Raw genomic sequence first — 12,952 nt, 5'->3', positions numbered from 1 at the left:
AAAAATATAATTAATTCGTCTAGTTTGATCATATATAGAATTTTATTTAAAGAAAAATTGTTTCAGTTTATGTTCCATCATATTTATATCCGCAGTATACTAATTCGTTATCTACACTTCCGCCAAGTCGGACTACTCGTCGGTTCAAGAAAAATAAAGCTAATGGAGATGCACCTGATCCAAGGTATTTCTTGTTTGAAGAAATCAGGCGAGGCATAAAATTAAGGGTAACATTTTTTTTTTAAATAACCTATAAAAATTTAATACGATAAACCCTAATTTGTCTAAATTATTGCTGAATATTTGTCAGCAATAAGTAGATGCGTACATTAACAAAAAATAATTTTATTGTTGCCACAAAAATAAAAATAAATCTTTTAATGACGCATTTATTAATTTATCATTGTATACGTCTAGTAGTTAGTCATAAACTAAATAATATTTAAAATTAAATCAAGGACTAGATTTAAAGATTGTAAAAAAAATAAAACTAAATATATATTTAGCTAATTTTTTTTCTTTTAGCTTCGATGCAAAACTGAGAAGGTATTAATTTTAATATAATATGTTTTTTTTGTGTCCGTTATCACTTTTTCTCAGCTCTCACCGAACCGATTTCAGTCAACGATACGGCAAAAGATCAAAAATAGTATCTGTTCGAAGAGATTACTCTCAAAAATTGAAAAAATTTCCCTCATTCCCCGTAAATGGGCAAAATCTCTAAAAAATTACAAATTTTAAAATCTCTAATTTTCGAAGTTTTTAAATTTTTTTACTTAGAACTGCCATAACTTTTTCAAAAATGACCAAATCTTTATAATTTTTTTTTATAGATGCACGATGTCTTTACCCATCATTTGATATATTTTTTTTATAAATCTTACCCTTTACCTGCCCACAGGAGAGATTCAAAATGACAACTTTTTCACAAAAAAATGTTTAACTTAACTTTTGAAAGTGTTCCGTAAATACTGACACTTTTATATATATCTTAAATTAAAGCGTCTGTAATATACTTTAATATAAAAAAGAAAAATTTCAATTTTTAGTTTGTTTTCATGGTGAAAACTAATATCAAAGTTAATAAAAAAATCTTTTTTTATATTTTTAATTTTATAATGCTATAACTTTTTGAAAAATATATGGATCAATCAAATTTTTTTAAGATAAGTACTATTTATTTTATTTTCTTATGTGACATACTTTTTTTTTAAAGAAAACCATTTTAAATATAAATATATTTATTTATTTATTTATTCATATATTACACTTATAAATCATAAAACTTTAATGAAGATTAAAATAAAAAAATAAGAGATCATGTTACTTTAGGAATAATCTACCAATTTTTTTTAATTAATCACTATCTACAAATTTGCATCGAAGCATTTTTTATTTTAGTGATTTTAATCACTGTCAGATATCTTAATACTTGATCCGACTATGCCACGACCCCTCTGTTCTGAGTTATTTTTTTAATGTTATTACTTCTCGGGAGGATTAATTGTAGTCAACCCTACAATTTGATATGATTTCTAAATTCACCTCATTTTATTTATTATATAGTAACATAAAAATATTAATGTCTTTAATAATCTTATATTTGTTATACTTAATAAAGACTATAAATTAAAAAGCTATAATCTAGCATTTTATGCCTAAAATAAATTGCATAAAATAATATTATTTGTCTAATTGTTAAAAAATCTTATTTTTAACTTGTATATTTTTTTAATTTCATTTAGCCAGTCAATTGGTCCTCAAATAATAAAAATCCTGATAAATTTCATAGTAAGGATGAAGATATTTTAAACGAAACCAAAGAAGGCGTAAATTTAAATAAGATATATATTTTCTTAATACATTTATTATTTCGAGGTTTTTTTATTTAAAGGTAAAACCTTTGAAAGAAAAATCGATTGATATTTTGGATAAAAATGGGCTGTCTGGTAGTCTATCCAAAGCAATGACTGTTAGTTCTAAAGTTTCTTGCAGCAACACGAGTTCTGGTGATTCTGTAGACAATTATAAAAATGATAAATAATAATTTGTTCAATTTAATTTAAACTAAAAAAATATGACTAAGTAATATTAATATGGGTAAATTATGCTATATAATTAATTAATTAATTAACATTTTAAACTTTTTAATATAATACGAGGGCTTAATATATTCTATATCTAGTTTACGCTTTCTCAACGTAAGACTTTCATATACAGAAACGGTGAAATAATAACTTAAGCGAAATAATGGGATTATTGATAATCGATAACTCGACATACTGATTGCAAAAAGTTTATTAAAATTGGCTTGCACAATGTTATTCATACTAAAAAACCTTCTTAGTATCACGAGTTCAAATAGGCTCGATACACTAAATTTTAACTAAAACTCTTAACACAGCTACCGAACATTGCCAGTTATGGATATGTATTGGAAAACATAAGAAATTAAAATGTTATATAAATTAAGGTGCAGAATAGGAGAATGTGGTTCAAGTTGTCGTAACGTAAAGCCTAATCGCTTTGTCACCATTAACTTCAATCATCAAGAAACCAGTATGCCCTTTGAATATAAATACGATAAAGTGTGTCGTTGAGCATATACACGTCCCCATTACTTTAAGTCAAGTGCTACATTAGCATCCAAATATCCCTTGACTATTGTTTAAAATGAAGTTAATTTAGGTGCCATACACTTAAATACTTTTCGTTATAGCAATAAATAAAAAAAATAATTAATTGAAATTATAAAACTTTTATAATTGTAAAAAGACTTCAGAGGTAGTGTTGTTTAAATCTAGTTTACTATACCAATCACTAATATTTAAAAATTTAAAAATTTTCTAAAAAAATTATGTTTTACTTACTCATATTAATATTATTTTGTTGATTTTTTATCATTTATTGGGAAGTTATTAACATATTATTTGTACTTCAATATATTCTTTAAAATTTCAAAACCTCCATAAAAATTACTTAAAACAAAATAAATATTTAATAAAAAAAAAATGTATAGATACAGTACTACAATATTATTTTTGTATTAAGTTTAATAATGTGAATAATTTATTAATTTATAATATAAAAATATTTGTAATGAAACATTGCATTATATTTCTTATATGAATAGTTTTACAAAGTATTGTAAATAAATAAATTGTTAAAATATAGGCCATATCATATTATTTAACCAGAAATTAATTTTGAAGGTCTTCACTTTTATATCACAATAAAATATTAATGACTTTTTTTAATCATAGCTTAACAGAGTAGACGCCTTATCAAAAGACGCCCACTGAGCTTTTTTCAGTATTTCGATAGGTATTTATGCATTTTATTATCATGTGCCAATGGACTCTTATGTCTTCTATGACTTGAATTACGTTTAATAGAGGATAACAAAATTAAGAAGAAAGAATAAACTATTCAGACTTTTTCCGCAATTTCGAGCTAAAAGCCGATGTGCAATTGTAGTCAAACGCTCTGTTAGAACTCTAAAATACAATACACCAGCAATAGATAATATACATATTTAAAATATACTCCCATTTTTTCATAAAAATTTATAGATTTAAATTTATTCTTATAAATTATTGTTTCAACAATCATTATTACATTAAAAGTTATAAACATTTGAAGATTTAGGCGAGGAGCGGAATAGCGGCGCTCTAATATTTTTACCACATCGAACAGTAAGAATTATTCTACGTTGTGCACTCCACTCACCTATTACTTAAAATTATAGCATCCAAAGTGTAATACAATGCTGGTTATCGACATGTCAATATTTTACTTAGACCATTCTTCATTTAATAGTAAAAAATACTAATAGGTTCCCATTTAAATTTCGAATGTTACCCCTAAAATCTACCACTGGAATAACTTTTTCTTACGATAAACTTGATATTTACAATGGTTTATAATTATGAATTAAACTTTAAAGTATTAATATTAAATACTAGTATACTTAAAAAATTACACTGTAGAAAAGCATATTCAGGTGTTAAACAAATAAGAAAACAGTTCAACTATTACAAACAATGAGAACAATAGAAACTCATTTCCTTACTGAACAGTATTGCTTATAGTTCATGAATCTATTTTTAAGATCGTATCAGGGTGTCTTAAAATTTTTAGACTTTGCCTAATACTGAAGAGTCTATATCCGACCATGAATGTCTTGTACCAGAATCAGTATCATATCATAGTCGTTCAAAAGCTCCAGTTTCATTCTAATGTACGGCATTATTCACTCGGAGCTAAAACTCAGCGCAGTGTAATAGTACACCAGATCTAAATTGTATGTTAAATTACAGATGTATTTTGAAAACAAACTTTTGTATAAGTCTTTGTACTCGCCGAGGGTCACGCGACCGAAATGATGCAGTGCATCAAATCCATGTCTTAAATCATTATCATCCACGTGTAATTCGTTCAATTAGTTGTTAAACGCATCTCGGGATGGTTGGAATGGGTTGACGGTCCAATATTTTTTAATACAACAGTACTTACCTAAGAAAATAATTATAGTCCATTTGCATCATAATGACCGAAATCCAATTACGTCAGAAAACCTACATTAATAATTAAAATATTGTAATTGTACTAGTATCCTATAATCTAAAATGAAAAAACAAATTGTTGTTGCTCGTATAAAATATATTTATTTCATTTCTAGAGTATATACAGTTGTATTAGCAGGGAAGGCGACTAATGCCTCAATTTCAATACGTAAATTAAAAGAAAAGTTTGTAATTGTATCTTTTTGTTTTGATATATCAATCACTCCAAAAGATTATTATAATATTAAAAAACAAAATTAACAATAGTTAAAATAAAAATAATCAAACAACATTTTTACATAATAATTACTGTCTTTATTGTCATTTGGTCTTAGGAAGTATTCTATAATACTTTCAGCTTGTAATCATCAATAAATAATTCTTACTCGATAGCTTCGATGAAATTTTGTTTAATGAAACTATGTTTAATGATCTATACCTATTCATCGATTATACTTCATCCTGTCAACACCAGAAACAATTGCTAATTATATTAGCCTTAATGTATTATTATTTTTAATATTATATATAAAATTATGAAAAATAATTAACTTACAGTAAAAAAATTATTATGTATAAAATTATAATTTCCACTCTGAATACTCATCTACAACCTCTCTATCCAAATTAAAATTTACGATAGATAATAAGCATTTATCTTGTTTGCGTGATACAATTAAGTTGTAAATGCAAACGAGATCTATCATAAAACGACTTTTAAATATACTCCTCAACTTTTGGTTGTTATCTGTAAATAACCTAAGTTTTTCTTTACAATTAAAAAAAAAAAATATCAGTAATACTTATGATAATAAATTTAAAACTATATAATATAAATAATAATAATGCATAATATAATACTTATGATACTTACTGTACTATTTTTATATATTAAGTTATACTATATGATGTTTTATCTACTTGGGTATACTATGCATATACAATGGTAGAACACAATGTTATCTAAGATCGTGCTACATAGACCTTTCACCATATCATCCCGATTCGCACACCAACTATGTAACACACATACAACTAGGTAAGATGCTTGGGTTGCTCGGGGTGGTATTCAGCTCAGACTTTTTATATCTACTCATGGTGGTGCTCATTTTAGTACGAAAACTTAAGGCAAGTAAAAGAAAATCTCCTCTTCCAAACTTCAAAAAAACTTTTCGATTACATTTCTTGTACCGATTTCTACCTTCTAGTTTTTTTTCAGCATTAGTTATTAGATTTAATCATGGTGTTATTAAATAATTTCTACAATGGGTAATCCTAAGTAAATACATTCCTGAACTAATGATTTTCGAATTTAACAGGTATTTTTAACAATTGTGCTATCATTCACTAATTCTGACCACCTAGCAACAATGTTTAAAATGTACAAATTACTAACTCATATTGCCTGAATATTTAAAGAAAAATATCTTTTTCGATTCCAAAACTATTCATCATTATTATTTATAGGAGATTGTATTTGAATATGCGAACAATCAATGACGACGCTAATTACACAGGAAAATTGATGTAATCTATAAAACCTAACTTGAATTTTTTGTTGTTCAGCAACGTTATTGGGAAATTTAATAAATTGAGAATGCAAAAAACCTATTTGTGTAATCATTATTTTAATGACTCTACAAACAATGGCTTTATGTACGGCAATATGATATCCTAAAACCATTTGAAATACACCAGTAGCATAATATTGAAACTTTATTAAAAGCTGTAACTTAGAGGACAACGAATAACTTCTTGAGTTTTGTGTTTTATAGCATCCTCGATTATATTCACAAGAAATATAAAAATTTCTTTAGATAATCTAAATCTACATTTAAAATCTAAATCATCATAAAATTTAAAAAGAATTTCTATTTTAAAAGATCTATTTCTTAGCTGTCTTAGACTTGGTAGACGAATTGTAATTACAAAAATCATTTCTTCATCGGATAAGTCGAAAAAATAAAATGAAAACTATTCGATTAAATATAAGACTGAAGATTAGAACATAAATTTCTCGATTTAAAATTAATTTTTTTAAAATAATACGAACACAACAATACTTGTTTAATATTTTTTATTAAACTGTTAGTATTTAAAAACCCAAATAAAAACTATTTTTTATAACAAATATAATTCGATAAGGAGACAGATAAACAGCTCAATAAATTTTAGAGATCAGAAATTGGGCCAAAGAATTATTGATTCGATAAATGGAAATTTGATAATATTTGATAATTTTGCGGAACTGTTTTTTTTTTTTAATTTATGGAACTGATATTAGGTCATTGATTCTGTAAATGTTCATGCAACCGGTTAAAATATTAATACATACGCGAGATTTAATACGACTAAACAAATGAATACTAGTTAATAATTTTGAATATTTAAAAATTAAATCATTAGAATAATAATAGCAAGAGAAATGACCTTTAATTAAAAATGTTGACTACATAATTGTTCTATATTAAAAACATTTACATAATACAGAAAATTGACAAAGAGCAATATATCACGTTTAACCCATTAAATAAGAGTATATATAATATAATACATTAAAAACACACAAAGTATTAAAAAATAAAAAGCGATTATCTCCTTTACCTTTCTTTGTAAACACTTATGTTAAAAATTACAAAACATTATTATTCCCAAGGTCTTAATAAATCAAATATAATAAAAAAACAGCCAACTTCGACAAATTTATCATCTGTATAAAATAGCTTATACTTGTATGTGCCATAAAAAAACTCCTTCGGAAAATTCGCCTGAGATATTAGTGACAAATCATAACCTTTAAGATGATATGTACCCTGAAGAAATTCAGAAAATTCAATTATAATCAACGTCATAAACTTATAAAATGATTGATATGCGCGAAAATAGTTTAATTTTTAAACTAACCGCTTGAACTGGACAATCTTCTGCTTGTACTAAATGTTTCCATGTGTTTCCGAAAAAAAATTTTAGCATTGAACATGCTCCTTTATTTTTATACACAAAAGCATTATCTTTCCAACCTCCAATTTTCGACCAAATCGCCATATTAATGTTATACTTAATAATAAAATTAAATATTTTGTATTATTACATAAATTTAGTAATTTCTTGTAATAAATTGTTTTTAATAATTATTTTCGCACTTACATATAGTGAGTCATCAAATGGAATTTTAAATGTCGCAGTTCCCGTTAAGAGAGTTATTGTTGGCGAAGCCTTTGATAAATGAAAATCAATATTTATCAGATAATCAATGGATTTATTACAGCTAAAAGCGGCTTTAAATTTTAACTTATATTTTCCCTAAATACATTTAAACAAAGTTATTTAAACATGAAAAAGAATAATAATTTTCAATGATATTAAAAACACTAATAAAATTTTAAAAAACAATATGGTACATTTTTTATAATGTACAATGAATTATAAAAACTACACTTCAATTAAAGCCAACACTCACGGCTGGTAGATTTGGCATGAGTTTTGTTCTCTCTAAACCTAAAGTACAGTGTAGTAAAATAAAAATATTAAAAAAAATACTAATATTTAGAAAATTATTCATGTTGAAATTTAAATGATAATATCTGCTTAAACGAAATAAACTATATCAAGTCACATTTTGAAAATGAGTAACTATATTTGAAATTCTCGTATAAAAAAAAAACATTATAAATATAGTCTCGCCTATTAAACATATTTCAACAATACTTAATGGTTTTGGTAATTATCAAGTACCTACAAAATAATAAAAAAAAACATCGTAGTAAAATCACATAAAAGATCAAAGCCAAATTATGAAAATTGTAAATTCAATATTTGTTTTTCTTCCATTAAAAAAAAATACAATAAAATCAAAAATTGCACAAAAAATGTTATCAGTTTGTAAATCAAACATGGAATTACAAAAATGTATGCTTGAATTTTACAATTTTGACATACCTAGTCTAATATATTTTAATTTCATTAAAAAAAAGTATAATGAAATACAAAAATCAGTTCATAAATCCATCATAGATTTACATTAAATTGTATTGAAATAAAATTGCCTCATTTGTTAAAATCGTTTTTTTTAATTGTCCTCAGTCTCTGTTTGTTTAAATTAGATGAGCATGCAATCTACTATTAACTCACTTGATTAGAGGAAAAGGATTACAAACGTAATTAACAAATTATCATATGGCATTTTTTTTTAATGGCTTTGTGCATGGTTCTAAAATGTTCTAAAAAAATCTCGAAACCTTGGGATTATGCCATACTTACTCTCTCCTGAAACTGACAGAGGGTATAATATATATCTCCCCTAAACCTAAAAGAAATTTGGGAAAATAAATGTTATAAGTATTATGTTATAAGTATTTTATCAATAAAATTGTCCCAATATTTCATCCGATTATCAAAAATATATTTCAATATAAAATAAAAAAAATTGACTATTTTAAAATAACTGTTATTTTTTGAGACATTATCCTTTATTACAGGGATTGAAGGTAATTTTCAAATATGTGGCTCTGATAGCTTCAACTAGATACGTTTTGTGATCTTTTGATGGGACGCACTTTTTTAGTAAAAACACTTCAGTATGTATGGAATAATCTTGTTCACTTACACAAAAAAAGACAGCAAATTAAAAGGCATTAAAGCAATATTTGAAAAATTAGTTTTTATATGAAATCATAATAATAATAATTATAACCATATATAATATATGCTTACTGTCTTTTAATTTAGGATGACAGTATGCACTAAAGCTTTCGGATATGGTTCAATTGTAATTGGATAACTCATAATTTGTTCTATACAATAACCGCTAAAAAATCTAAAGAGTGTTCAGTAAGTAAGGAAACAGGTTAATTGTTCCAAACAATGAGAAAAACAGAAACTCGTTTCCTTAATTATTGAACACCTTATACATTAATAACACAACTTCAAAAAAAACTTAAACAAATAAAGGATCAATAAAAATAGCATTCACAGCAGATAGATTTTTCGCGAGTTTTGTTCCCTCTATCTAATCCAAAGAACTGTTTAGTAAAATATTAAAAAAATAGTAATATTAAAAAAATTTTAATGATAATATCTGTGTTCCATAGTTAATCTATACTAAATCACATTTTTTTTTCAAAATTACTACAGATTATTTTTGTAATGCTCATTAAATAAGCATTACAAGAATACTTTCGTTTATAAATATTATTTCAACAAAATTTGATGATTTGGGTAATTATCAAGTATCTAAAATATAATAAAAAAAAACATCGTAGTATAACCAACCAATACAAATCAATGCTAAACTAATAAAAATAATAAACTCATTCTAATTATTTGCTTACATTTAGTGTTATCGAACAGGAATTTCAAATGTGAGTTATCTATTAAGAGAGGTTTTGCTAACAAATATTTAATATTTATTTTCTACAATAAAAAATTCATTTGAAAACTGCTAAAACTTTTTTTTTAAATCACTGTTGCTAGTGAATTATACAATTATCATACGTAAAATCTAATTACACCATGGTATTTATCGTATAAATATATAATAAAAAACCCAGCTCAGGGGGGTCGCGGCACAGTGGTGACGTGGCATAGTTCGATCAAGTATAATAATATCTGACAGTGATTAAAATCACTATAAAAAAAAAACGCTTCGATGCAAATCTTTAGATAGTGTTTAATTTTAAAAGATTGGTGGATTATTCCAAAAGCAACATGATCTGCTAGTTCGTTATTAATATCCAGATTAAGATAAAGTATGTCGAATGAAAAAGGGATTATTAAAAAATAGTATTTCTCATAGAAAAATTATGTTGATCCATACACTTTTCAATAAGTTATAGCATTATAAAGTTAAAAATGTAAAATACAAAATCGAAAATTTTCACACAAAAATAGCATTCGGTAGCCATTTTCACTATGAAGATAAAATAAAGTCCGAAATTTTTATTTTACATAATAAAGTACATTACATTAGCTTTAATTTAAGATATATATAAAAGTGTCAGACTTTCTGGAACATTTTCAAAAGTCAAGTTGAAAAAATTAATTTTTTGTAAAAAAGTTGTCATTTTAAATCCCCCTTTGTGGGCAGGTTAAGGGCTAAATTTATGAAAAAAATATACCAAATGAAAGGTAATGATATCATGCATCTATATAGAAAACAATTATATTTATTTGGTTATTTTTAAAAAAGTTATAGCTATTTTAAGTAAAAAAAAATTGAAAAAATTTCGAAAATTAGCGATTTTTAAATTTGTAATTTTTTTGGAGGTTTCCCCCATTTACGGGGAACGAGGGAAATTTTTTCAATTTTTNTTTAATTTATATATTAATACATTATCTTTTTAACAATTTTATTTTGAATTAAATTATCATTATATAACTATTAAAATTACATATAAATTAACAAAATTTTTATTTACCACTTTAACATTATTATTTATTCATCAAATTTTAATTTTATTCTTACTAAATACTAAACTTTTATTTTGCTTATATTATTATAACTTTATATTCAATTTTTCATTTATATAAACAATTTTATTACTTTATAATCACTATACATATTCATTTTTATATTTTATATAACTTATTACTGCACTTTTATTACAAATATTTATAAAAAGCACCAAACCTATTTAAAATTATGTACCTTACAATTAAGACAATTTGAATAATTATTTTTAGTATTCTTGATGTATGTCATACAAGGGCGTATGGCATTTTGTCATACGAAAGGGGTGCATTTGTAATAATATATTATTACTTATAATATTAAAATATTATATTATGTTATCTTATGTACATGTATGTCATATATTATGAATTTACAAGATCACCAAAACAGGGTTCCTTATTTTAAACTTAAAATAATTAATAAATTAGGCAATTAAATCTGATTATCGTACAGATTCAAAGTAACGCCTATGTGTGGGTTTTCAATTAATTCCAGCCAATCACATTTAACTATTAATTAAGATCTACAGTTTCTAAGATCACACTAGGGATCACTACACGACCCTTGTCTACTATAAAAACCCATTTTTTCCTATTAAAATCAGTTCTTTGGGCGATTTTAAAATACACAAAATCTGCGACACTCTACTCAAGTTAACACTTCTAATTTGTCTTGTATGTCTTATAGCCGTAGCCGAAAGTGCTAAATTACGATCGTAATTTTTTCTTTAAAACTAAATGACACTTAGAGATTTTAAAGTGAATTTTGTTTTGGTGAATCTTTTAATTTAATTTAATTTGTTCATTAAATAATAATTTTTTATTTTATCGTGGAAATAAATGTCAATTGATATGTTGAACCTCAAACATTTTTTTTTTAAATTATTTTTATATATATAATAAACTCTAATTTTCTCAGTTAATGGTAAATATTTATTATATGACTAACAAGAGGAGGTCACAGTAATGGGGTCACCGATTTTCATAAAATTTATATAGATCTAATCTATATTGAATACAGAATCAGACGTATTTGGAATTTTTTGCCAATGCCCCCCTAAGTCGAGAAAATTGACTTTGAAAATTTTTAATTAGCTTAAATGGGGTCATTTTTCTTCCGGTTAACAATTTGTGTTATGGTCCAGTCGACAGTACGTAATCCTTAACACGTACAGGCTCGGGAACGAATATCTCTAACCTACTGACGAAATTTTATGCTTTTTTTTTCACTGTTTTCTCTTTGAATTATTAATTTTACGTAATATTTGTTAATTTTAGCTTCGATGCGAAGCTGAGAAGGTATTAATTTTACCATGATGTTTTTTTTTTTTTTTTTTTGTCTGTTGCCACTTTTTCTCAGCTCTCACTGAAGATACAAGATTACAAGAAGTTTCGTGAACATAACAAGGTTCCACCCCTAATTTTAAAGAGAACCATAACTTAAAAGTTTAAAAAGCATTATTAGACAAATTTCTTTTTTCCTCTTTCTTTTCTCTTTTTCTTAATATTTTGACCTTTTATAAGGTTCAGAGTCGAACCTTTAATAGGGGAGAGGGTAATGTAAGAACATTTATTACTATGTTCTTACCACTTATATTACACACGTTTTATTTCTATTTATTTAATTCGTAATACATATTAATTAGCATAGAGGGAGATGCTGATGTGACAATTCTACTCGTCTGTAGCCCGGAGCTACTGACGTCGAACTAACAAATACCAGTTGTGTTTGAGTGGCCGTTATAGACATAATTTTCAATATTATTACTTTCGTCTTATTTATATTATTTATAACTTTACTTGTTTTATTCAACGACCCATCTATCGCTATTGTCATCATAGCCAACCAACTCCGTCTCACTTGGATATACCTACTAACCAACTGTACTAGGATTCAGGTCAGACGTATTGTACATTACATATAACTTATATTTACT

General features: G+C 25.3%; 2 protein-coding genes across 5 annotated transcripts in view; one reads left to right on the top strand and one right to left on the bottom strand.

Moving 5' to 3' along the window:
* The window catches only part of LOC126899488 (uncharacterized), a 29,604-nt gene extending 26,804 nt beyond the window's left edge, over positions 1 to 2,800 (top strand). For both annotated transcript variants that reach the window (XM_050674458.1, XM_050674459.1), the window contains 3 exons: positions 67 to 227; positions 1,746 to 1,829; positions 1,895 to 2,800. In XM_050674458.1, coding sequence (XP_050530415.1) covers positions 67 to 227; positions 1,746 to 1,829; positions 1,895 to 2,044 — 395 coding nt within the window. In that variant the 3' untranslated portion in view covers positions 2,045 to 2,800. The remainder of the gene's footprint in view (positions 1 to 66; positions 228 to 1,745; positions 1,830 to 1,894) is intronic.
* LOC126899487 (uncharacterized) lies at positions 1,920 to 10,009 on the bottom strand. 3 transcript variants are annotated; one of them, XR_007702604.1, is made up of 7 exons: positions 9,279 to 10,009; positions 7,713 to 7,868; positions 7,470 to 7,622; positions 5,122 to 7,378; positions 4,952 to 5,027; positions 2,871 to 2,978; positions 1,920 to 2,015 (listed from the first exon to the last, which is right to left on the bottom strand). XR_007702604.1 is itself a non-coding variant. In XM_050674457.1 (4 exons), the coding sequence occupies exons 1-4, from the start codon at positions 8,125 to 8,127 to the stop codon at positions 7,211 to 7,213; spliced, it is 579 nt and encodes a 192-aa protein (XP_050530414.1). In that variant the 5' UTR covers positions 8,128 to 8,278; the 3' UTR covers positions 7,011 to 7,210. The 3 variants fall into 3 exon arrangements, 1 of the variants encoding a protein (XP_050530414.1); XR_007702605.1 differs by lacking the exon at positions 9,279 to 10,009 and adding an exon at positions 8,697 to 8,930; XM_050674457.1 differs by lacking the exons at positions 1,920 to 2,015; positions 2,871 to 2,978; positions 4,952 to 5,027; positions 9,279 to 10,009 and adding an exon at positions 8,026 to 8,278 and having other exon boundaries at positions 7,011 to 7,378.
* Positions 10,010 to 12,952: the final 2,943 nt, after the last annotated feature.

The sequence above is a fragment of the Daktulosphaira vitifoliae genome, unplaced genomic scaffold, assembly GCF_025091365.1.
Source record: "Daktulosphaira vitifoliae isolate Bord-2020 unplaced genomic scaffold, ASM2509136v1 Scaffold_2, whole genome shotgun sequence".
Classification (NCBI taxonomy): Eukaryota; Metazoa; Arthropoda; class Insecta; order Hemiptera; family Phylloxeridae; genus Daktulosphaira; species Daktulosphaira vitifoliae.
Note: the sequence above shows the minus strand (reverse complement) of the source record. Positions and strands in the feature narration are given on the sequence as shown.